The sequence below is a fragment of the Mustela lutreola genome, chromosome 9 (genome assembly GCF_030435805.1).
Source record: "Mustela lutreola isolate mMusLut2 chromosome 9, mMusLut2.pri, whole genome shotgun sequence".
NCBI classification, from domain to species: Eukaryota; Metazoa; Chordata; class Mammalia; order Carnivora; family Mustelidae; genus Mustela; species Mustela lutreola.
Genome location: NC_081298.1, coordinates 87176548 through 87203769, shown reverse-complemented (window position 1 = coordinate 87203769; position 27222 = coordinate 87176548). Strand labels below are relative to the sequence as shown.

General features: G+C 34.7%; 1 protein-coding gene across 5 annotated transcripts in view; it reads left to right on the top strand.

Moving 5' to 3' along the window:
• VPS54 (VPS54 subunit of GARP complex) overlaps positions 1 to 27222 on the top strand; it is a 97518-nt gene that overhangs the window by 45956 nt on the left and 24340 nt on the right. For 4 of the 5 annotated variants that reach the window (XM_059187815.1, XM_059187814.1, XM_059187813.1 and 1 more), the window contains 14 exons: positions 1747 to 2132; positions 5043 to 5169; positions 6146 to 6253; positions 9296 to 9351; positions 10365 to 10461; positions 14215 to 14555; positions 18107 to 18236; positions 18805 to 18986; positions 19583 to 19695; positions 23465 to 23528; positions 24700 to 24805; positions 25742 to 25829; positions 26593 to 26714; positions 26814 to 26894. In XM_059187815.1, coding sequence (XP_059043798.1) covers positions 1747 to 2132; positions 5043 to 5169; positions 6146 to 6253; positions 9296 to 9351; positions 10365 to 10461; positions 14215 to 14555; positions 18107 to 18236; positions 18805 to 18986; positions 19583 to 19695; positions 23465 to 23528; positions 24700 to 24805; positions 25742 to 25829; positions 26593 to 26714; positions 26814 to 26894 — 2001 coding nt within the window. Of the gene's footprint in view, positions 1 to 1746; positions 2133 to 5042; positions 5170 to 6145; positions 6254 to 9295; positions 9352 to 10364; positions 10462 to 14214; positions 14556 to 18106; positions 18237 to 18804; positions 18987 to 19582; positions 19696 to 23464; positions 23529 to 24699; positions 24806 to 25058; positions 25160 to 25741; positions 25830 to 26592; positions 26715 to 26813; positions 26895 to 27222 lie in introns of those variants that run through there. The other variant, XR_009357254.1, reaches the window with a different exon arrangement.

Sequence of the window (27222 nt, the reverse complement as noted above, 5' to 3'; positions counted from 1 at the left end):
ATCCCACTCTAGTGCTATCCAAAGTCCTGGTCTATGATGAAATAAGGAGCTTGCACTAGAATGTAAATCATTGCACTACTTCCTTTATTAAGAAGGTCTTTCTATGAAAAAACAATGCAGTGGGCTTAGTGATGTAGTTGATTTACTTTTCAGCAAATACCTTATTTTATCATGGACCTGTTAAATAGTTAACAGACTGGCAGCAGCATATAAACCGTATTTTCAATAGCAGTGTCCTGAAGGAGTTACATTCTCAAATTTCCTATTCTGAAAATTGAGTCCACTTTAGCTTACAAGGTACCCAAGTACCTTTGTCCCCATATTGCTTTTTGGGTAAATAAGTGAACAAGCCATGTTGAAGATGAAAAGAACAATACCAAAAGGGTATAATCTCACGAGATTTAAACCATGGAAAAAATTCTTGTTTGTAACCTGTTGTATATTGTAATAGATTACTGAAGGAGCCTTGTTGAAGATATGTGCTATCCTGCATGGTTTGAAGAAAATAGTCTTAGTGACCAAATACTATCTTCTAATCTTATGAGTCCTAAATGTTGAAAGTGCATTAACCCTTTAACACTGAATTCTTCTGAGATGTTGACAGATAATGCCCAAAGTTTGAGCTATAGGTTAAAGAATCTAAAAGTTAAAAAGTGGGAGAGAAATGGAAAGATAACGTAGCCAAAAAAGGCATATGCAATTAGAAAGGAGGAAAAGGCAACTCAAGCTTTAGGAGTCCATATTTGAAATTAGAAAGCATTTTAATATATGTTGCTCTAGGAATTAATCTTGCTTGTGTTACAAATAAAATATATATGAACTCTTTTAAGGCATATGTCAAGCTTTTAAGGGAAAAATATATCGGAAATAAATTTCCAATATATTGGCATTTTACAAATATATGTGCGTGTGTGTGTGCATGTGTGTATTTACAAATATATACTGAGTTTTACAAATTGGTTAAAGAATAATTTTTGAAATGCAAAATAAGCAGCCTTGAAAAAAAATCCCAGTGAATTCTGGTATTTTCCATAGTTTGTGACTGGATCATGAATCTGTCAGATTCTTTTGAGGCAGAGTGGTATGGTAGAAAGAGCTTCAGTTTTTGAGTCAGACAGGCTTAGGTTCAAATTTTAGTTTTCCCACTTATTAGCCATATGATCTTGTTCAAATTATTTAATGTCTCTGAGCCTCAGTTTCCTCATCTGTAAAATAAGAATACTAATACCTGTATTCTAAGATTGTTAAAACTAGAAAATTATGTATATAAAATACGACTGCCTGGTACATAGAAGGAAGGAATCAATAAATGGTAACTATAATAAACTTCTAATCAGATGAGTGATGTGTGACGGTGTGGGGGTTAAAGAGATCATTCTGTTTCGGATCTGAGAACTTCTGAAACTATATTATAATCTCAGATGACTGTGGGGTACTCTTAATTTCTAGAAAGTAGTTGGTGTTTGGACGGCAGTAGTAGGAGCAGAGAAAGAAGGTAAATTGGATACTTCTACGCTTTTGTCTTACATTTATTAATCTTTGGATTGTTACCTTTCATCTCCCTTTCATTTTATTATGCCCAATATCAAGAATCCCATAATCAAATAGTTCATACAATAGGATTTAAAATTGTTCATACAATAGGAATTTAAAATAAAATTTAAAATTGTATCATTTTCAGAAAGTATTTGGATAGTCAAAGAAGGTAATCTTATACTCTGTGATTTTTTTTTCTTCTTTCTTAAGCTGAGCCATTATCTGGATATTGTGGAAGTAAACATTGCTCACCAGATCTCTCTACGTTCTGAAGCATTTTTTCATGCAATGACCTCTCAACACGAATTGCAGGACTACCTCAAGAAAACTTCCCAGGCTGTAAAGATGCTTCGAGATAAGATTGCACAGATTGATAAAGTAATGTGTGAAGGATCACTACACATTTTAAGACTGGCACTTACCAGAAACAATTGTGTTAAAGTGTACAATAAACTCAAGTTAATGGCCACTGTACACCAGACTCAGCCTACAGTGCAGGTGTTGTTATCCACTTCTGAGTTTGTTGGAGCTTTGGACTTAATAGCAACAACACAGGAGGTTCTACAGCAGGAGCTTCAGGGCATTCACAGCTTCCGGTATGTCCTTTAAGTAAGGGTTTAGAGATAATGTTAGCAGTTCTGAAAGGATAAATTTTAGTGTGTAATGTTAGCTGAGGAAGTGTGAATATATGTAAGTTACATGAATATTTCTTCTTCCAGATTTATCTGTATAGTAGTGTTACCATTGCGATATTTTAGTCTTAGTGAAACAAACGCTGTAAGCACCAGTATTTACAGAAACATTTGAATGGAGAAACAAAATTACATTTTTGATAGGTGGTACTAATGAAAGGCCAGTCATAACTTTGAAAATAACATTTTGAAAATGTTGAAATAGTTTTGTGTCAAGTTAGAAAATCAAGGTGCAGGAAGGAATATCTAAAATTAAGTTCATTTTAAAAGTTCTTGAATATGTTTTAAATTTGATAATTATTAAATAGTTATTTAATAATGCAGTTACATATTTATATATAATATAATTATTTCCCGATTATTAAAATTAATTTCTAACTATCAGTGTTTATCACATTGCAAAAAATTCCATATGGTGATGGAAAAGACCCAGTTTTTCCTGCATTCTTACATTTTGAAAATATTTTTAACCTTATGATTTTAGTTATTTCATGTGAGATGATGTCAAAATGTTTAATTTGTAGATAAACCAGATACAGGCTATCAAAATTTCATTCAGTTAAGCAGGCTCGCAGTGTCCTTATAGAAGTCCCTCTGCTGGAAAACCCATCCAAACCTTACACTACTAAGTGACTATAAAGAAGTTGTATGGAAGATGTAATCTGTAACTTAATAGATACTTAATATAGTCTGGAAAAGTTAGCTTCAAAATAAATTTAACTGAGTTATAAATTCTTATTGACTAAGGATAGGTAATTGGGATATTTAGAATGAATGCATTTTTTAAAAGGTGGCCCAAATTTAATGACGTAAATGATTGATTGATTCATTCATTCAAGACATGGTTACTGATTACCTTTACATGTCAGACACCATGCAGATTACTGGGATTATTGCCATGAACAGAGCAGAGAGTGTTTTCACGATTTATTTGGCAGAATGAAGGAGACAGAAATGACTGGGTTGTCATCCTACAGTGCAATAACTTCAGGGGAGGAGCCTAATCTAGACTTGGATGTCTACAGAAAACATTTGAGTCACAAGCCTCTTTGAAAATCTATTGAAAGGTGTTGATTAGATCTTCTTTCCATTAAAATATACCTGTACCTAAAATTTTACAATAATTTTTGGGTGAATCACAGTTTTTGAAGCCTACTTTGGTTTCCTAGCATGGACATGATTTTTAGTTTCCCTTTTACCTCTGAAATTGTAAATATTTTGGTTTTTTGAATGTCTGAATGGAATGTATTTTTATTTTTTACTTTTTTTTTTTTTTAAATATTTTCTTTGAGAGAGAACACATGTGGTAGGATGGGGAGAGGGACAGAAGGAGAGAAGCTGAGCAGGAGCCTAAGGCAGGGTTCTATACCAGGACCCTGGGATCATGCATGATCTAACCCGAAGAAAGAGGCTTAACTGACTGAACCACCCAGGCGCCCCTGTTTTTACTTTTTTAAAAGGTTTTATTTATTGAGGGGCAGAAGAGGAGGGAGAGGGATAAATAGACTGTACAGTGAGTGCAGAGCCCTACATGGGGCTCAGTCTCAGGACCCGGAGATCATGACCTGTGCTGAAACCAAGAGTCCAATGCTTAACTGACTGAGCCACCCAGGCACCCTTGAAGGTATTTTAAAATAAATACTAATTTTGTCATTTTTACTGGTCTTTCACTGTGTAATGTCATGAATGTTGATAAATATTGGGAGTTCATTCTTTAGAGTGCTTTTATCCTCTGTATAGGACAACGCTGAGAAAAAAATGAAAGATTGGGGGCAGGTTGGTGGGGCAATCAGTTAAGCATCTGCCTTCAGCTCAGGTCATGATCCTAGCGTCCTGGGATCGAACCCTGCATTGGGCATAATCATTTTAATAACTAAGAACATAGTTAACATCACTGATGCTTATAAGTAGACAAGAGACCTACATTACACATTATCTTGTGATGTTGAGATAAGGACATTCAAATGCAAGTTTGATACAGAAGTTTATTTTCTCATTTTCTCCCTTTCAAGAAATTGAGTTATAGGGCACCTGGGTGGCTCAGTGGGTTAAAGCCTCTGCCTTCGGCTCAGGTCATGATCCCAGGGTCCTGGGATCCAGCCGGGCATCGGCATCATATTTGCCTTTACCACCCCCACAACTTTGCCCATTGGATTAGAGTCCTTAATCCAGTTCTATTAAGATCTGTAAATATTAGAGGTAGATTAAAAAGAAATATTATATTTTATGAGGAAAAAGTTCTAAGAATAGACTGTTGCTTAGTATTTTTATATTTTTAATCTTGTGTTCTGATGACTTGATGACTTTCAATATAATGACCTGAGGGAAATTGCGCAGTAACTTACACTGTTCATAACAGAGACTGAATTGAGTCAGTCTGTCCCTATAATCCTCAAGTATTTATATCCATCCCAGTAGGGCCATGGTAGACACTTGTATTTCTGGAATAAATGAATGGCTGGGGAGCTACTGACATTGCTATTCTACAAATGGTTAATTAGGAAAGAACTTTAGAATAACTCAATAGTTTGTGAAAAGCAGACAAAAAAGCAGTCATGAAATTTCTAGAACCATGTTCTCTGTGATACATTTAAGTGTTTGGAGGTTCAACATGTAAAGAAAAAAAAAGGATTTGGGAGATGATATGAAACTACCGCAGTTATTTTTGTTAAGTTAAAAGATTCCATTTTACTCAAATATCACATTATTGGCCAAATACTGTCAACTAGAAGAGTTTTTCCAACTAGTTTCCTTGATGGTGGAGTCAATTGGGTTTTTAATGAATATATGTCACATTTTCCTCTTCCTTTGTAGGCATTTGGGATCACAACTTTGTGAATTAGAAAAACTGATAGATAAAATGATGATTGCAGAATTTTCTACTTATTCTCACAGTGACTTAAACAGACCACTGGAAGATGATTGTCAAATTTTAGAAGAGGTATGTGCTTTGAACTCTGGATGAAATTGATGACATTGTTTACTGTTAACTCCTAATATCTTAGTTTAGAACACATTCTTCTCTGATGATAGTCCGTAAAATTATCTTAAGTTTCAAGCTGAGACTTCAGTGAAGTCCTTTACTTTATGTGACTTTAGCAAGCACCATAATTGTTCATTATCCTGTGAAGTTAGAGAATAAGGTAATTTTATACCTTAATTAGATACTGGATTTAGGGGCGCCTGGCTGGCTCAGTGGATTAAAGCCTTTGCCTTAGGTTCAGGTCATGATCTCAGGGTCCTGATCAAGCTCCGCATTGGGCTCTCTGCCCCATGGGAAGCCTGCTTCCCTCTCACTCTCTGCCTGCCTCTCTGCCTACTTGTAATCTCTGTCTGTCAAATAAATAAATAAAATCTTAAAAATTTAAAAAAAAAAGAAATTGGACTTAAAATGAGGTCTTACATATCGAGGCTTCCCTTTTCTGCTGCCTTTTCAATGCTGATTATTGCCAAGAACTAGTAAAGAATCCAGAAGCCCTGATAGCAGCCTATTAAAGAGATTTTTGTATGTGTTCATAGTTAATCCCCCACAAATAGTCCCGTCATCATTTTAGTCTTCTTGACCAACTAACTAAAAATCACAGGACTCATGGAGTATTTATAGATCATCAAGTTTTGAGAAGGATACTTTCCAGTGACTTGTTTGAAACTAGGCCAAAATGTACCTATATTGTTTTACCCCCAAACCAGCTGCATTTGATCACTGTAGTACATTAGAATTGACCTGTTTTAAAATAGTGACTCCAGTAATCTGATAAGATTGCTGTGAAAGGGTTTTTTTAGGCTTCCAGAAAATACCATATGCAGGGTAGAGGTATGAGGATCAAATAATAAAACGCTTGATGTTGCATATTTCTGCTTCTGAGTGAGATTATTTTATATTTAAACCGTGAAATTCCATGTTTTTATTTTAATAGGAAAGACTTGTATCCCTTGTGTTTGGACTTTTAAAACAAAGAAAACTTAACTTTTTAGAAATCTATAGTGAAGAAATGATTATTACAGCAAAAAATATCATTAAACAGGTAATTATACATTTTTATTTGATGTATTTTGGTCTAGACTTTTATTGTTTATTTTTACATGATCCTAGTGATCATATATGCAGTTATAATAGTAACATTTTCTTATTTATTTAAAAATTCAAAATATGGAAAAATAGAAGAAAAAATAGTCTTACCAGCTGAAAGATTATCACTGTAAGGATATTTCTAAGTTAAAAAAAAAGGATCTTTCTAAGTGTAAATTGTTACTGATGTTTTTCTTTGTTACTATCATACTGTATATATGATTTTGAGGTGTGCATATATTTCAGTTAGAATCATAAGAATTTTCTCATGTAAGCCCTTCAGAAAGATCATTTTTGATGGTTATATAAAATTCCATCAACATTGTATTATGCCTTCCTCTCTTGAATATTCAAGTTGTTTTCAGTTTGGTATTGTAGAACACTGTGACACACGTCTTTGGTTTAAAGTTTTGTGTGGTTTTTCCATAGTTAAGACGATTTTCTTATAGCTAATTCCTAGAAGGGGAATTATTGGTCAGAGTGAAAAGTACTTTTAAATTATTTGACAGAACTGAATTGCTTTCTAAAAAGAATTTACCAAATAACACCCTCACCATCAGTAGTTAAATGCTTATTTCCTCTGATCCTTATCTCAGAAACGATAATTGTAAACTAAAATCTTGTTTTTTTTTAAGTCCTTCCTCATCTTTGTTTTGCCTTTTTACTCACATATCATTAACAAAACTTCAGTTTTTCTAATTATGAAAAAGAACAATTTTAAATATATTTATTAGTCTTAACTGATCATCATCATTAGGTTGAATGTACATTTCTGAGTTTTTTTTTTTTTAATAAACATATATTTTTATCCCCAGGGGTACAGGTCTGTGAATCACCAGGTTTACACACTTCACAGCACTCACCAAAGCACATACCCTCCCCAATGTCCATAATCCCACCCCCTTCTCCCAAACCCCCTCCCCCCAGCAACCCTCAGTTTGTTTTGTGAGATTAAGAGTCACTTATGGTTTGTCTCCCTCCCAATCCCATCTTGTTTCATTGATTCTTCTCCTACCCACTTAAGCCCCCATGTTGCATCACCACTTCTTCATATCAGGGAGATCATATGATAGTTGTCTTTCTCTGCTTGACTTATTTCGCTAAGCATGATACGCTCTAGTTCCATCCATGCTGTCGCAAATGGCAAGATTTCATTTCTTTTGATGGCTGCATAGTATTCCATTGTGTATATATACCACATCTTCTTGATCCATTCATCTGTTGATGGACATCTAGGTTCTTTCCATAGCTTGGCTATTGTGGACATTGCTGCTATAAACATTCGGGTGCACGTGCCCCTTTGGATCACTAAGTTTGTATCTTTAGGGTAAATACCCAGTAGTGCAATTGCTGGGTCATAGGGCAGTTCTATTTTCAACATTTTGAGGAACCTCCATGCTGTTTTCCAGAGTGGCTGCACCAGCTTGCATTCCCACCAACAGTGTAGGAGGGTTCCCCTTTCTCCGCATCCTTGCCAGCATCTGTCATTTCGTGACTTGTTGATTTTAGCCATTCTGACTGGTGTGAGGTGATATCTCATTGTGGTTTTGATTTGTATTTCCCTGATGCCGAGTGATATGGAGCACTTTTTCATGTGTCTGTTGGCCATCTGGATGTCTTCTTTGCAGAAATGTCTGTTCATGTCCTCTGCCCATTTCTTGATTGGATTATTTGTTCTTTGGGTGTTGAGTTTGCTAAGTTCTTTATAGATTCTGGACACTAGTCCTTTATCTGATATGTCGTTTGCAAATATCTTCTCCCATTCTGTCAGTTGTCTTTTGATTTTGTTAACTGTTTCCTTTGCTGTGCAAAAGCTTTTGATCTTGATGAAATCCCAATAGTTCATTTACATTTCTGAGTTTTTAATGTTTAAATAAAACAAGCAAAAAAAAAAAGATTATAATCACCCCATCTTTTACATCTTCCAAACACTGACTAAAACACTTTATTTTAAAATTGTTACAATTTTCAAAAATTGTTGACAATAGCTAGAAGCACTAAATATATGCATATATTATGATTTAGCAGTTCTGTTCCTAGGTATTTACCCAACAGAAATGCATACCTAAGTTCACCAAAGACAGCACAGAATTTCATGGCAGCACTATTGGTAATAAAAAACTAGAAAAACCCATATTCTTTTTTTTTAAACCCAAATTCTGTCATCAGTAGAAAAGTTAATAGAGTTGTGGTATATTTATATGACTAAATACTATACAGTAATGAGAATGAAGTAATCACATGAAGCAACATGGGTGAATATCATATACATGATGTAGAGCCAAAGAAACCAGACACAAAGGAGTATACACTATATGATTACACTTTTGTAAAATTTGAACATAGAACTAATTTGAGGTATTAGAAATCAAAGTAGTAGTGTCTTTTGGGAGGAAGTAGTGATTAGGAGGGAGCATGAGAGGGGCTTACTGGCTGTGTTCAATTTCATGATCTGAGTTCTCACTACACAAGTGTACTTCTCTATAAAAATTTGCTGAGCTATGAACATAATTTGTGTAGTTTTCTGGATGAAATACTTTGAAACAAATTGTTACAGGATTGCTGTGTTGTAATTCCTAGGATTCTCCTGATGTCTAAGCATTTTTTAAAAGTTAAACTGTTGTGTATACTGCAGAAAACATAACCCCCAAATGAATTTCTTTTGGAATTTTAATATGGGGCTTATACCTTGTCCTAAGAATTACAGTTCTGGGTGTTTTGTTTGTTTGGTGTATGGTTTTGAATAGTTTTAAGTAGTAGGTGATTTTAATTAATACCATCCAAGCATACCCTGAAATATTATTTAATAGATTACGGATATATGTTTTTTAATACTCCTTGAGGTGTATATGAGACGCAAGAGAAGTCTGGTGAAGTGATGCTAACAGTCACTGAGGTCATTTTTTTCCCATTGAGATCATGTTCAATATACAAATGAGCCATGTAGTACTTAGAATTCTAAAGAGATTAATCAAATTTTTTTTCTTAAAATTTGCAGTGTGTGATTAATAAAGTTTCACAAATAGAAGAAATTGACACAGATGTTGTTATGAAGTAAGTATAAATATTAGGTTGAAGGTTATCAGGGTAAACATGACACATTAGAATAATTAAGGAGGAATTAATGAAGGAATTATTTACTAAGGTCTGCGCAGAGTGAGGGAAAATCACAAATGACAGTGCAGAACCTTTAAGGGATAAGGGATGAGAACAGTTAGTAGGATTTAGAAGGAGGACACGTAGTAGTTGGGGGGAAAAAAGGAAAAAGAAAAAAAGGATCTGTGGTAGTTGAGGTGATCTTCAGTGCAGGAGGCAATCATCCTGAGACAACCTCTTAGGGAGGGAGATGGAGATGTCAGTACCTTTGCTCCTTCCAGTCTTTTGTCAGGGCTTCTCATTGGCCAAGCCCTGCAGGTCAGCCTCCCAGGGCAGAGAGAGGATGGAGAGGACACAGTGTGGTTATGGAGGAGGGAAATTGAAGTTAATCTATCTCCGAGGAATAGTGTTAAATTATTTAGCTATATAATTAAAACCCAGCTTCTAATTGGCTTTGAGAAATTTGAATACATGATTTTGAATTGTCTCATGCTTATCTATAATTTTTTGTTTTAACCTTTGAAATTCCTGTTCTTTCGTTTTGAGAAGAGTAGTGATATTTTGAAACTATGGATTTTATTTCATATAGATACCTAAACTTTATTAACTGGGCCAAGATATGAGTAGCAATATTGATAACTATGAAACTTCTCTGGGCCAAACTCCTAGAATAAGGATTGAGGAGTTTTAATTTCCACACTATTACTTAGTGAAAACTCTGTTTCAGAATAAGTTAAAACAACTCCAACAGTGCAAGAGTCTCTAGTAGTCAGAAAACTTAAGTTATTGGGATTCTGTTAAAAGCCCTATGGACATGGAGAGGCAGTTATTTTAAATTTTCTTCTCCATGAAAATCTCAACTTAAATAGAGAAATTCCTAAATCTCACATATAGAACTATCTTCTGAGAATAAACTCCTAGCTACCCAAAGACAGCCATTATTTTTGTTTGATTTTTTTTTTTTTCCCTAGGCTTGCAGATCAGATGAGAATGTTGAATTTTCCTCAGTGGTTTGATCTGCTAAAGGAGATTTTCTCTAAGTTTACAATTTTCCTACAAAGAGTTAAGGTAAGCCTATGTGATTATCACTTGGTCCAGAATACCCCTAAAAGTAAGTCTACTTTCTGGATACATAATATACATACAGAATCAAATTAGAAAAAAACACAAATTCTTTATTTTGTACTTTTCCTAAAGAGGCTTAGTTTCAAATAAGATTTGAAGTGCTGGGACGCCTGGGTGGCTCAGTTGGTTAAGCAGCTGCCTTCGGCTCAGGTCATGGTCCCAGCGTCCTGGGATCGAGTCCCGCATCGGGCTCCTTGCTCCGCAGGGAGCCTGCTTCTCCCTCTGACTCTGTCTTCCACTCTGTCTGCCTGTGCTCACTCGCGCTTGCTCGCTTTCTGACAAATAAATAAATAAAATCTAAAAAAAAAAAAAAAGATTTGAAGTGCTTCAGAGTACTTTGATACTTTGTAATTTTAGATTTATTTTATATTAAAAAATATGCTTACTTGGTATTAAATATTATACAGTAATATTTCCTCTTGTGATTTTGTGGTTCTTTAATCTCCCTAGATTATCTATAAGTATAATATTGTGAAACACTCAAAAACTGTTCCAAACTACTTATTTTTTCTAGAAATATTTGATGTTGATATAATGGTATTTTTTAACATATACTTCATGTTTAAATGGCTCTACTAATGTCCTTCATTGTAGGTTTTTATTTCACTTTTTAATCTGGGAGCCAATCAAGGGTTATATGTTACATTTAATTATTCTGTCTCTTCAGTCAAATCATTCAGTTTTAAGCCACTCAGTATAAGGAAAAGAACACTTCCACACAGCATTTTTCAGAAGAAAAAATGTCATTGACTAATACATTTTGGTTAGAATTACAGCATGTCATAGCTGTGTTTTAATAAGACAGTCATTAAAAATAAATGAGTGTAAAAGGCTATTTGTGAAGTTTTACATTTTTTGACTTATCAGATGTCAGTATTGTGTTACACGTGCTACTTAATAGTTAATATCCATGGCATCTCCTGAGTATCCTGTTAAATGGTCTGGGGGACTTTGGTACTTATCTGTGACATGACTTTTCCTTATCAACATTGGACTGATAATAAGTCATGTGTACGACCTTTCTGAGTGGGAGAATTTTTTAAAAGCATGATTCACTATACTTAATTTAGACTTGTGCTGAAATTTGTTGATCCCACGCATTGATAGCAATATAGCAAACCTGTATCTCTGAATTGCTCAATAACTAGGTCATATTTTCACTTTTTCCTATATTCCCAGCATGACTTCCTCATACCCAGTTCTATTATTACATGTGCATGATGTATAAAACTCTACTGCAAATAGTAGAATTGGCCAACTTTTTGCCAGTAATTTTTTAAAATTTAAGTATAATTAACATGCAGTATTGTATTAGTTTCAGATGTACCTTAGAATGATTCAGCAATTCTTTACATTATTCAGCTCACCACAATAAGTGTACTCCTAATTTTCCTCACCTATTTCACCCATTCCCCTCCCCACCTTGCTGCTGGCAACCACCAGTTCTCTATATTTAAGTCTGGGGTTTTTTTTGTCTCTTTTTTCTTTGTTTCCTTTACTATATTCTACACATGAGTGAAATCATATGGTATTTGTCTGTCTCTGACTGACTTCACATAGCATCATGCCCTCTAGATTCATCCATGTTGTTGCAGATGGGAAGATTTCACTCTTTTTTTCTGGTCGAGTAATATTCCTGTGTGTGTGTGTGTGTGTGTGTGTGTGCGCGCGCGCGCGCGCGCGCCCGCGCGCCCGCGCGCACGCGCTCCTGTATATTTGCTTTATCCATCTATTTATGGATGGACACTTGGGTTGCTTCCATATCTTTTGCCAGTAATTTTTTTAATAGGTATTTCACTTTTAGGTTCTTTATCATTTAAGTTAATCCAAAATTTTATTTGATGTATGTGCAATATGTGATTTATCATAGTTATAATTTCTTATTTTCGCATTTAGACCCCTTAAGCTAATACTTCCGTAAAACATCTTTGAAGATGATATATAACCTATAAATATGGTAATTTATTCTGTGATGAAAGTTTGTGATTTTGTAAGGGTATGATTTCACTGAAAAATAGTGTTAATTACAAGCTGTTTATTTTTAATTGAGAATTTTAAATAACTGCAAATTGGAAAGAGCCCAGATGTCTAACAGTAGAAGAATGGTAAAGTAAATTATGCCTGGTATACTCCATATACCATGGAATAGCATGCAACTGAGGATTTTTAATGTTGAGGAAAATGCGTATAACATTAAGTGAAAAGGCAATATAGACCTGTTTACCTAGTATCATCTCAGCTATGTTAAAAAGATTTATTATCTCTTCGTCTTTGCAGAATAAAGAGATAGTTTGTCATTTTGATAGTTATCTTTTGGCAGTATATTTTAATTTATTATTCTTTTTTCGTTTTTCCTAAATTTTCTGCAAAGAGATATATAACTTTTTGTAGTCAGAAAAGGTTGTTTGGGGAGCACCTGGGTGGTGCAGTTGGTGAGTGTCTGACTCTTAGTTTTGGTTCAGGTCATGATCTTGGGGTTGTGGGATTGAGCCCTACATCAAGCTCCACACAATGTGGAGTCTGCTTGGGACTCTCTCTCTCCCTCTCCCTCTGCCCTTTCCCCACACATGCACATGCACTCTCTTTTTCTCTCTCTCAAATAAAATCTTCTAAAAAAGTGGGGTGCCTGGGTGGCTCAGTGGATTAAGTCTCTGCCTTTGGCTCAGGTCATGGTCTCAGGGTCCTTGGATTGAGCTCTGCATTGGGCTCTCTGCTTAACAGGAACCTGCTTCCCCTTCTTTCTCTCTGCCTGCCTCTCTGCCTACTTGTGATTTCTGTCTGTCAAATAAATAAATAAAATTCTTAAAAAAAATCTTTAAAAAAAGAGAAAAGTCTGCTTTGTTTTTTACTAGTGTTTACCACATTATAAGAACAAACTATTTGAAGTTAGTATTTCATTTACCAGTACACAAGGGTTCCAGTTTCTCCATATACTAACACTTGCTATTTTTCCTATTTTTGATAGTATCCATCCTAATGGGCATGAGGAGGTATCTCATTTTAGTTTTGATTTGGAATTTTTTAATGATTAGTGATGTTGAGCATCTTTTCATATACATATTGGCCATTTATATGTCTTCTTTGGAGAAATATTTTTCTGCCCATTTTCTAATCACATCTTTTTTGTTGTTGAATTGTAGGAGTTCTTTATATATTCTGGCTGTTTAACCCCTTACCAGATATGTAATAGGCAAGTTTTGTTTAGTGTAAGCTATTTAAGATAATAAATATGCAGTGTATTTTCAGGAGGTTTCTACTTATAAAATCAATTAAAATACAGAAATCTATTCCTAAGCTTTAGAGAACCAACCCATTTCTCTTGAGTAGTTCTTTTTCACAAGTCACCTTTACTGTGTGGTAAAAGATTATTAAAAAAAAAAATTTTTTTTTAAAGATCTATTTGAGAGAGAAAGAGCACAAGGGGAGCAGCAGAGGGAGAGGGAGAAGCAGGCTCCCCACAGTAGAGAGTCCAGCATGGGGCTCCATCCCAGGACCCTGAGGTCATGACCAGAACTGAAGGCAGATGCTTAACTCACTGAGCCACCAGGTGCCCCCAAAGATTGGTAAAAATTCTGATATGTATGAACTTGGATTTCGTTTATAAGGTGTTCAAAAGTACATATGTAGAATTACTTTTGGGAGCTTTAGGTACATGTTATTTTAAGTCCTTTAAAAATGTATCCTGTTTTCTTATAGGCAACGTTAAATATCATTCACAGTGTTGTTCTCTCAGTTCTTGACAAAAACCGAAGGACCAGAGAATTGGAGGAGATTTCACAACAGAAGAATGATACAAAAGACAATTCACTGGACACAGAGGTGGCTTATTTAATCCATGAAGGCATGTTTATAAGTGATGCATTCAGTGAGAATGAATTAACACCTATAGCAATCGACACTACCTCTCAAAGAAATGCATCTCCAAATAGTGAGCCCTGCAGCAGTGATTCAGTATCTGAACCAGAATGTACTACTGATTCTTCATCCAGCAAAGAGCAGACATCATCATCTGCTACTCCAGGAGGTGTGGATATTATGTGAGTATGGTGACTGCTGCCAACTTTGCAAGATTTTGAGTCATCTTCTTAATGATTTCAGAAAGATTGTTTATTCAGTTTATTTTACCATATGAACTTTGGTATTGGAATTTAATTTAACAAAAATGAATTAATTTTATGAAACATATCTTTTTGAAAATGTATGGAATATAAGGAGTGAGCATTGGAAGTTATCAAGAATTGCAGAATTTTAAGGCTGGAAAGGAACCATTTAATTAAATGCTTATTTCAGAGAGTTTAGTCAACTTTTTTAAACTACTAGGGGCAGAACTTGTTCTGGAAATTAGGTTAGCATTACCTTGTTTATTTTCCTTTTATTATAATACCTTTGTATTTTGTAGATAGTGAAGTTGGATTTATAGGTTTTTGGTCAGTTTTTTTGTGAATTTCCAAGTGAATCGCACCGTTTTTTCAAACATGACTTTTAAAAATGTCTTATTTTGAAATAATTTCAAATTTATAGAAAACTTACCACATTGTACAAAAAAGTCGTATATCCCTCACCTTGATTCCTCATTTCTTAACAGTTTACTAAATTACCTTCTCTCTCCCTTCCTCCCTTTCTCTTTCTTGCTCCCTTCTCTCTTTCTTTGTCTCTCATGTTAATACTTTTTTTCTGAATCATTTGGCAAAAGGTTGCAGACATGAAGTCCCATTATCTCTATATTCTTCAGTGTGTATTTCCTAAAATATAAGAACAAGAATACTCTCCTAAAATAACTATAGTACACCAATTAGAATCAAGAAAACATTGTATTGCGGTGCCTGGGTGGTTCAGTCAGTTAAGCATCTGCATTTGGCTCAGGTCATGATCCCAGGGTCCTGGGATCAAGCCCCATGGACTTCCTGCTTAGTGGGGAGTCAGCTTCTCCTTCTCCCCCTCTCCACCGCTTGTGCTCTCTTTCTCAAATAAATGAATCTTAAAAAAAAAGACCAAAACATTGATACATTATTACCATCTAATCCATAGATCCCATTCAGAGTTCACCAGTTGTCCCGATTATCTCCTGTATAGAATAAAACAAAGCAAAGCCAATAAAATCTTTCTGAACCAAGAATATAGGTACATAGTTTGGATTTAGTTATTGTTAAGCATAGGAATCAATATGTACTTTTTTCATTTTTATAGAAGTCAGCTTATATCCCAGGAGCTTATATAGGTTGCAGCTATACCATAAAATCAGCTGTAATACCGCCTGTCCCCACCAAAAAGAAAACCCTGAACTATATATAAAACCCTGAACTAAAACAAATAGTTTTTCTCTGTTCAGGCTAATATTTCACATTTACTGGGTAAGGTGCAGTCTAAACTATCACAAAAGGTATAGAAACCTCTATAGCTTAAACATTATAGAATTTTGTTTCTCTCACATAACACGTCAGAGGTAGGAGGTCCACAATGAAGAAGGTAGCCCTGCCATCCTCATTTTGTAGCTTCCATCTCTGTTTAAAGAGGGTATGTCTGCTTTTATCATCAAATTTGCATCTCTAGCAGCAGGATGGAGAGGACAAAGAGCTGGTACCCTCCTTACTTTTTTGTTTTAACTTTTTAATTGGAGTATAATGCACATAGAGACCAATCACATCAGTTGTATGTGTTCACCTCAGTTACCACAACGTGAATACTCTGGTGTAATCATCATCCAAATTAAGAAATAGAACATTACCAGCTCTCTAGAAGCACCTTTTGTGACTACATTTTCACTCTTTCCCAAAGGAAACCATGAAAACAGTTGGTTTTTCTTATTTTTTAAACTTTGTATAAATGAAACCATAAATGGAATCATGTTCTGTTTCAATTTTCTTTCACTTAGTACTATGTTTGTGATAATATTCTAAGTTGTTGCATATAGAAGTAGTTTATTTTTATGTACAAAATATTCTACTTTCAGTGTAACTGTATACTGTAAACTAAATTTGGGTTATTTCCATTTTGATTGTTGTGAACATTCTTGTAAGTGTCTTTGGTGCACAAGTTATAAGGATTTCTGTTGAATATGTACCTAAGAATAAATAAGGTGTGTGAATGGTCAGTTTAGCTAATGACAAACAGTTTCCCAAAGGGGTTGTACTCATTTACAATCCCATCAGCAGTGTGAGTTTCTGTCTCTCCCCATCTTCATTCAGTCTTGGTATGTCAATCTTTTACATGTTAGCCATTCTGATGGGTATGTTACAGGTATATTAGTTTGAGTTTTTATTTCCCTGGTGATTAGAAAGAGATCACTTTTCATATATTCATTGACTGTTTGGATATCCTCTTCTGTGAAGAGCCTATTCAAGTTCTTTGCCCAGTTCTCTACTGGTTTGTATTTTATTTCTTACTGATTTATTGATTCTTTATATAGCCTCAACACAAGCCTGTTGTTTGTTTTCCAGATTATAAATATCTTCTCCTACTCTTATTGGGGACTTGGACATAATCCTATGATTCATTCTCTTCCTTTATGGTTTGTGCTTTTTTTTTTTTCTTTGTCCTGTTTAAGAAATCTTTCTACGCCCTAAGGCTTTGATGATATTCTCTTATTTATCTTCTAGAAGCTTCGTTGTTACCCTCATCACATTTAGATCTACAAGCCATCTGGAATTGATTTTTGTGTATAGTAGCATGAATCTCTTTTCTATTTTTCCATATGATTATCTTTCTGAACTCATATTTACTTCTATATGAAGAGTCCAGTGCAATTTTGATATCACTTCCCACAGAACTGTTCCTTGAGGACAGCAGTCTGTTGTGTTCCCTCCAGTACTTAGCACGTAAACACAGTAAATGCTTAGGAAATATTAGCTCAGTTGAACTGAATATTAACTATCATTCTTAACTCTAAGTAAGAAAAAAAAAAAGTGTGCCTATTTGTCATGAAATAACATCCCTTCCTTCTCCTTCCTTCCCGGTGTGTCATCTTAGGCACCTGTGCACAATGTGCTACAGCCGCCACCTTGTACCTAACTGGAATTTTTTTTTTTTTTTGGTGGGGGGGGCGGGCTTGTCATTTTTGCAGTCTGAAAACTGCAAAACTTTTTGGCATTTGCAGTTTTATCAGTTTTCCAGAGTCTGAAATAAACTACAGAAAATACTACATGTGAGAGAGAAAGTTCCTTTCTTATTTTTAAAAAATATTATTTATTTATTTATTTATTTATTTGACAGAGGGAGACACAGCGGGAGAGGGAACACAAGTAGGAGGAGTGGGAGAGGAGGAAGCAGGCTTCCTGTGGAGCAGGGAGCCCAGTGCGCGGCTCAATCCCAGGACCCTGGGATCATGACCAGAGCCAAAGGCAGATACTTTACAACTGAGCAACCCGCGTACCTCAGAAAATTATTTTTATACAAGATTAGGGTAAAATACTTGTATTATCTGAGCTTTTTAAACTAATGCTTCACCACACACACAAAAAAGTGTTTGCTATAATCACAGAATTTTTTATCAGATGTGAATTTTACAGCTTTTTGTTTTTTATTGGTATGTTACCCATCAAGGACAGTATACTCACAATTTTCCCTGACTTAATCTCTTTATCATTTTCAGGATCAATGAAGACATGAAATTAACTGATTTAGAGCTAGAAAAACTGGCAAATAATATCCAGGAGTTATTGTATAGTGCTTCAGATATATGTCATGACCGAGCTGTCAAATTTCTCATGTCAAGAGCAAAGGTTAGTTGTTTGATAGAGCTTTAGATATTTTATATCTATTATTTTGGAGATCTAGAATCATATCATTGCTTATGTCCCTATGTTCCCCTTAATGATATGGCCTATTAGGAATATGTTGAAATATAAAATAATACAAATAAAAGAAATAGGATTTATTAGTCTTTAAAAAAAGATTATAAGAATAATTTTGAGATTTAATGCCTTGAAAATGAATTTGATATTAATATCCAACTTTATATATGTACATATATATGTGTATGTAACTAGCCGCCATATTAATAAAAATAGTTGAATTCCAATATTGTGAAAATTTTATAGTATGACCTGAATTTATATGAGCTACTGTATTATAAAGGGGTCAGTGTAAAATTTAGACATTTTAAGCTCTTTATTTTCAATTTCTGAGACTGAAGTATTGAGAAACTTCATTAAAAATGATTTTAAGGTAATGATTAATTAACATTATTAAAATAATATAATTAACATGTTAAACTTGGTTGGTTTTATAGTTTATTTGTATTTGGTGTTATACCTAATTGTCATGATTTTTGTTATCTTTAAAATTTAGGATGGTTTTCTTGAGAAGCTAAATTCCACGGAATTCATAACACTTTCTAGATTAATGGAAACATTCATTTTAGATACTGAACAGATCTGTGGAAGAAAAAGTATGTCGTTACTTGGAGCACTTCAGAGCCAAGCTAATAAATTTGTAAACAGGTTTCATGAAGAGAGAAAAACTAAGCTCAGGTATTATTACCATGTTCAGTCTGTTCTTCAGTTTTTTTCCCTTTTCTTTACAAATCATGATTATATTTAATTGATTAGCTCACCAGAACCCCTGAAAAACTTTTTTCTTTTTTATTAAAGACAGATTCTTGACTTTTCAAAGTGGAATTAGAATCTTTATTTTCATAAAAGTGCTTATCAGAAAGATCCTCAATGGATTGACTTTTCCTTTCCCACTCAATGCGAGGTTAATTGTGTTTCACTACTCTTCTTGGTTAGCCTAAGAAATGTAAAAAGAAAAACGTTTTCTGAAAATATTCATACTGAATGATCATGATATTATGAAGGATTTCAGTTTATTAAGGTGTACATTTATTTTAAAAATCTCAGTACTTTAACACCAGCTAGTGGCCATTACTGTGTAAAAAAATCAGTGTCTTGTATTTCATGAGCTTTACTTGAATTTAACTAAGAAACATGTACTGTCTTTATTATTACTAAAAGATATGACAAGAAAAGTCTTATGTACTCACTCAGCTCTTCTTTTTCTTTTCAACCAAAGAAGATGGTGTTGAAATGTTAAATGTTAAATTTTTTTCCCCCTCCCTTTTGAATAGCCTCCTCTTAGACAATGAGCGCTGGAAACAAGCTGATGTTCCTGCAGAATTTCAGGATCTTGTTGATTCTATATCAGATGGAAAGATTGCTTTACCTGAAAAAAAGTCAGGGGGTATGTGTATTCTTTCACATACTTTCTTCTGATTTTGTATTGTTTATTCATTTTATAGGAATGTTTAACATTTCTTTAATTGGCAATGCCTCTTGAAAAGCCTAGAACTAATAATGCCAGCTTAGTTAGTAATTGACTGGAAAAGTTATCTGTGGTAATTTGTAATAATAATAATTTCAGGTATTTATTGAATGTTAACCATATGCCATACACTGGGCCAGGTGCTTTTATATGCATTATTCCAGTTTATCCACACAACAATTTGTGATGAAAATGCTATTGTTAACCTTATTTAGCAGTGAGGAGGCATAAGGCTTCTAGGGATTAAGAAATTTTATACAAATGATGAGCTGAGATTTGAAACCGGTTTTATATAACTTCACGGTTTTGTTCACTAGACCATGTTGTTTAAAGACACGACGGTTTTGTTCACTAGACCATGTTGTTTAAAGACACGTATTCATTCACTGAACACAAGTAAGCTGCTACTGTGTGTCAGATATTGAGACAGATAACAGTTATAACACACCTTGCAAAGGGCTAAGTCTAGGGGTGCCTGATTGGCTCGGTTGGTTAAGTGACTGCCTTTGGCGGCTCGGGTTGTGATCCTGGGGTCCTAGGTTCAAGTTCTGTATCAGGCTCCTTGCTTGGCAGGGGGCCTGCTTCTCCCTGTCCTTCTGCTGTCCCACCTGCTTGTGCTCTCTGTCAGATAAATAAATAAAAAGTCTTTTTTTTTAAAAAAAGGGCTAAGTCTTAATGAAAAAAAAAATGTGGATTAGCAATCACAAGTAATACAGTAGTGATAGGATAGAGAAAACCAAAATGTAAAGAACTCTAGAAAAAGAAAACTATAAAGGAGACTCAGAAGGAAGGGCCAGAGAGATATGAAGAAATCCAGAAGAATATAGAAGTAAAAAAAATTGATTTCAAGAAGAGAATTGTTACTGGTATCAAATATGTCTTAGGTTTCATGTAAAAGAAATGCAATGGCTGGAAGATACTTTTGTATGCCAGTTAAATTGGAGCTGTCATGTGATAATAATGTGAGCTTATATACACCTTATCCTGTAATACCGGATTTGAAATTATAAAATTGTCAAATAATTTTTTGAAAGTTTTTTTTTTTTTTTTTAAATTTTAGGTAGACTCCATGCCCAACATGGGGCTTGAACTCATGACCCTGAGATGAAAAGTCTCATGTTCTACTGACTGAGCCACCCAGGCTCTCCAATTATCAAATATTTTTAATGGAGGAGGCAGATGCATTTTCAAATTTTGTACATTTAATAAAAGTTTAATATTTTTACATAGAAATATTTTTAAATTGTGTATTTAACATTTATAGAAAATGCAACTGCACTACAAGAGAAAGACTAAGTAAAATACAAATAGTGACCACTAGTTTGACACATAGGAGATCATTTGCAATTTTAGTAATCCAGTAGAATGACAGAGTCATATTGTAGTCAATACTAAGTAACTTGAAAGATGAGGACTGTTAAATGTAGCCTCCTTTTTTGACAGGTTTGGTTATGAAGGGGGAGTAGGTGATGAAGTAGCTCTAGAGACCCAAGAGAATAATTAGATTATTACTTTAATCCACTCAAGGAATTAAGAGTTTTAAGGTAGGAGAAACTGAATTATGTTTTTATGTTTTAACAGAAAGAGGAAGAAAATTCAAGAGGAGTGACATGGATTAATTGTGAGGCAGGGCCCCTGGAATTAAGTCCAGAGTTGAGATGAAAGGCTATCTCTTCTAACATGGTGACAAGAGTGGAGGGATTAAGGACAGGTGTAAAATAGAGTAATTCCTATAGGGCAGAGAGAAGAATTGAATGAATTAAGTAGATTTCTGTTGCCTTGTAACTGTTTTTTAGTAGGTGACAGTGTTGGGTGGTGGTCGCCAGTCCTTTAATTGATTATGTATTAGCAAAGCAAAAATACTCAAGTAGCAAAGATTGAAATAAAAATAAAACCAATTATTTTAAATCACAAGTTTAAAATGATAAGATTTAGTTCTCATTTACTCTTTCAGGCTACAGTTGATGACTTCCCACTTTGTGAGATGCTCTGCTAGATGTCTATAACATGTTTTTTGTCCTTGAACAGTTTAAAGTCTTAAAATCCACGGTCATACAAACATAACAATTTTTGGATTAAAATGATAAATATAGAGTGAGTGAATTAACTTGTGTGTGTGTGTGTGTGTGTGGGTGTGTGTGTGTAGTGAACTGTTTATTTACACTTTTTCTTTGGGGGATGCTGACAATAAGAGGTTTCTTTTATACGCCCTACTTCAGTCCCAGTCTTTTTTTCCCTCTGATTGAGAAGAATGTACATGCTATTAGAAGTCCATCAGCATTTTACTAGTTCTTACCAAGTTAAGGATTCTTGGTTATTATTCATTCACCCACCACCCATTAATGAGTTACTAGCTTTTTGGCTAGGCATGGGGAAATGAAGGTTAATGGGTAGTAATTAATATTAATTGGATACTTACTTGATGTTGGACAGTTTGTTCTAAGCACTTCACATTATTATCGCATTTGCAGGTTCATGAACTAGATACCATTAATATTCCCACCTAAAAAATACAGAAACTGAGACATAAACAGATTAGACAATTTGCGCAAGGTTACAGAGCTAGGAAGTGGTAGATGTGGGCTCCAGATTCAGGACGACTGACTTTAGGACCCTCTACATTACTATGCTCTGGCGATTCTCTCTGTAATATGGAGAATTGATTAAGACATAATCCCTGTCCTCAAAAATTTAATCTGACATACAGAATGAGTTATGTTTAGAAACTGTATGACACTGAATTTCTTGCCTTGATAGAAATGAGGAAGTAGATATTTAGTGTCAAGTCAAAGGAATTTGAAGCTTAGGGAAACATGATCACTTGCCCATGATACTCTAATTGATTTGGCTGATTCAGGACAAACAGTAATCCAGTCTGCTGTTATTTTACTTCAACATACTGAATTTTGTTTTATAATGATAAATGCCACATGCTGAAAATAAAATAATTTCTGGATTGAAATCTTGAAAATTGAAAACACATTATGTATAGGGGTACCTGGGTGGCTGAGTTTGTTAAGCATCTGTCTTTGGTTCATGTCATGAACCCAGGGTTCTGGGATCAAGCTCCACCTTGGGCTCCCTGCTCAGAAGAGAGCCTGCTTCTCTCTCTCCCTTTGTCTGCCTCTCTGCCTAATTGTGCTCTCTGCCAAATAAATAAATAAAATCTTTAAAAAAAACCCAAAACACTGAATATAGGAATTAGCTATATTCTGAGAATTATAATAATGACAACCAGTTGAAATTCTAGTTCTGCCTTTCCAGACTAATATTTTTTTCCTTTACTACTTACTGATCACCTACCGTGTACCAGACCTAGGATAGGCAGTTTATAATCATGATCTCTATCATTAACAGTGAGGTGATACTGTTATCCATGTTTGATGGATACAGATGTTGAGACCAAACGAAGCTAATAGTTGACACGAGGTCATGCATCCAATAACTGACAGTACTGGAATTCAAATCCACATTTCTCTGATTCCAAACCCAATGGACTTTATTCTCTGCCAAATTGCTTCCCAAAAGTAGATACTTATTTTCAGGAATAAGATAGTCTCAGACCTTATCAGGCCCTAAATTGGGCCCTAAGATCTTCTTTGGTTTTTTTCTAGTTGAAAGGTTTTCCTCTAATAATTTGTTTCATCTTGTTCCTGTGTCTGTCTTGGTTATTTGTTTTACTCTCTAGCTACAGAAGAAAGGAAACCAGCGGAAGTTCTCATTGTCGAGGGACAACAGTATGCTGTCGTTGGGTGAGTGACACATTTTTCTTTATTGGTTGAGTCAGTTATTTAAAACATAGGTCTTCTAGTTCCTGCTTGATGTGAATTGGAAATTTTAGATTGACAGTTTTAAATCTTACAAATAATTAAGATTCTCTCCTTAACTACTCTTTATCTTGTTATTCTTGCTTGATGACATTAGTCACCCTCTGGCTATCTGGCTTTCTGGCTCTTTAGGCAAAAAGACTGCTCCCAAAAAAACAACTCCCTGGCTAAGAGGAGAATATTTTATTTTCTGAGAGAAGATTAGAAAAGATAAGCAGTGGACCTCTACCCAGTAAAGCAGACACTGGAAGTATACATGGAGAGTAATATATGGTGAAAATTAAGCTATTATAAGGGCTAGATACTTACTTTCTTGAATCACTACTTCCTGATATCCTTCAGATTTATAAAACATTATTTTACATGGATCTCTCATTTCTGAGCATCTCGTTGAACTTGGATGTCCCATAATGAATGGCTCTATTCACCTTAATCTCAAACTTATTTAACCTCTCAGTAGTGTTTCTTTTCAATTTATGACATGTTCAGCTAATGAGCTGCTAACTTTCTCAGGAGAACCTTTTGTGACTTAGCAATAAACTTTTTAGGAGATTCCATTGCTCTTTGAAGCCACAGTTTTCTTTCATCTCACTAAGAAAATCAAGACTATGTTCCCATTGTTAATTCAGGTTATGATTGAGCACCTACTATATAATCAGAAGCACTGAGTAGGCTTTTTGTCAGTGTTTTGGCAAGGAATGGGACACCCGCCTTATATATTTTTTAGTGGGGGAGGGGCAGAAGGAGAGGGAGAGAGACAATCCCAAGCAGGCTCTACACCCCAGCATACCTGCCTTATTGAAGAGGCTTAATAGGAATGCCACACAGAGAGTGATGTGCCACCATACTTAAGGAAGTACTCATTCTTGGTACCATGCAGTGCTGACCCTGTAGTTGTATGACCCTGAAAATAAGGGCCTCCTTCATTTTGCACCCGAGGAATCTGTCTTGCCTCACTTTGGTCCTTACTCTGCTGCATTTATGGTAAAACACACGAGTTCCTAGTTACCAAGGTCAGTATTGATTTTTATATGTTGAATCATTTTAACCTTCTTGTTTTGACTAACTCTTGGGTCATCTTTCTTTTTTTTTACAGAACTGTATTGCTGTTGATAAGAATTATCCTTGAATATTGCCAGTGTGTAGACAATATCCCATCTGTTACTACTGACATGCTTACTCGTCTATCAGATTTATTGAAGGTGTGTATGATTTCACTCTGTGACAGAAAAATAGTTGAAAGAAGTAATTCATTAGGGTATGACCAGTCTTCAAACTAAGACATTTCAAGGTTAAGTTATCTTTAAGACATTAATTTTGTGACATTTAATTGTGGTTGAATCACAACATGTTACTGGAAGAAGGCCGCCTACTTCCTTCTCACTTTTAGTGATTCCTCATTATACCCATAGAGTTGTTAATGACATTGGAGACAGGAGATGATTTGTTCGTTAGGTGCTGAACATGACTGAGGCCACTTAGGTCAAAAAACCTGGACTGGTTTCAAATGTGCATGGAAGGAATTCACTGAACTTTACAAAATTCATCTCACTAAGGTTAGAGATTTTTCTTAAATCATTCTTTCAGAACCATTGATGTAAAATGAAAATGTGGAGATAATCTTATTTTACATACTTATTTTACATTTCATTTTAACAGGTATTTTTAAATGCTAGTATAAAGAAAAATAGACATTTTTTCCAAATGTCTAATCAGTTAATTCTGCCCCCAAATTGAGTTGTCATATTTTAGTTCAGAAAGATTTTGTTACCCTTTTGAAAATAGGACCGTCCAGTATGAATGATTAAAACTGAAATTGTTTTTTTAATAAAGTATAATTAACATATAGTATATTGTTTCAGTGAAATGGAACTAGTTTTATGAATGCAGATTAAAGATTAACTTCTGAACAATTGTTTTTTAGAACTTCACTTTTTTCCCACCAGACAATAAATATTAACATCATCCCTTTTTCTATCATTACATAAATAGGTCCTAATTGCTCCTACTAGAAAATCCATTTGGTCCTTGAATGAGAGGAAAGAGGAATGTATTTTTAGAAATATAGATACATTACCAGCATATATAGAATAATTTTTAATAAATTGTTGGGCTTTTTTTTCTCCTTCCTTTGTTAGTACTTCAATTCAAGAAGTTGCCAGTTAGTTCTTGGAGCTGGTGCACTGCAAGTTGTTGGACTAAAAACAATAACTACAAAAAATTTGGGTATGGTTTCTTGCTTTTAATTCACATGCTGAGATTTTACAGTGAGGTCACCATCTTCATTGTGTTTTTATTATACCTGATGTTCTTATGACTCTAATTAAAGGCTCTAAAAGTAGCAAATGTGCTTCATCTTCTATGTATTAACATAACTGAAAAAATTAACTTCTGGGGGAAATGTTAGGAAGAATTTCGACTCTAACAAATACAAGTTATTTGGAAGTTGCATCACTATAGAAAATGTTAAGATGTAGTAAGTATGAGGTGCTTTGAGGTGAAAGGAATTTGAATATCAGAAGAGAATCAGTTTTCCCCTTAGCTTCCTCATGTCAGTAATACCAACAACTTGAGTTCATTGGGAAAAGCAGCATGTTTGCTACCATTATTCAGTACCAAATAATTAAAAAAAATTTTTTTTATTTCTTTGAGAGAGAGCGCTGAAGCAGGAAGGGGCAGAGAGGGAGAGAGAAAGAATCTGAAGCAGACTCTGCACTGAGCACGGAGCCCAATGTGGGCTCAACCACGACCATGAGATCATGACCCGAGCCAAAACCAGGAGTCAGACGCCCAACTGATTGAGATAGCCAGGCGCTCCCCAAGTCATTTTCTTAACCGAAGTGAAATAATGTTGCTTTCTGCTGTGTGCTCTTCATTGATGAAATAAACTGTAGGAAACTAATTGACATTTTTTGTTTAATTTGATATTTAAACTCAACTAATACTGTTTTTTGTTTCTCCCTGATATATTCACTTCCTGGATCTTCAGCTCTTTCTTCACGTTGTTTGCAGTTAATTGTGCACTACATTCCTGTGATCAGGGCTCATTTTGAAGCTCGACTGCAACCTAAGCAGTATAGCATGCTTAGGCATTTTGATCATATCACTAAGGTACTTTGTCTTAGATTTTCTACTGGAGTTTCATAATTGTTAAGTATTTTTTAGATGTGTCCCAGGGACTTTAAAATACAGTGTTCTTTCTCATTACAGGACTACCATGACCACATTGCTGAAATATCAGCCAAGCTTGTAGCGATAATGGATAGCTTATTTGACAAGCTATTATCTAAGGTAAATGATTTATGGAAATTATTAGGCATTGTTTAAAGGCATTGTGCCTTTTCGCAGTTGTTTAACCAGTCACATTCATCAGGGTTTAGAAAAACTCAATAATATGTTCAGATTGCCCAAATAATGGATAATCATATCCTAAGGGGGCTGGAAGGGGACAGGAGGGAGATTATTTTAAGAATGAAAGAAACCCTGTGCAGAAGTAATTTTATATGAGCTGCATTGACAAATATGTGCCTTCATCAAACTAGGTTTTTGTCTGAAAGTCTTCCAGAGACAAAATCGAGAGAAAAAAGATCAAAATAGAAAAAAAAAGTAAATAAATTAT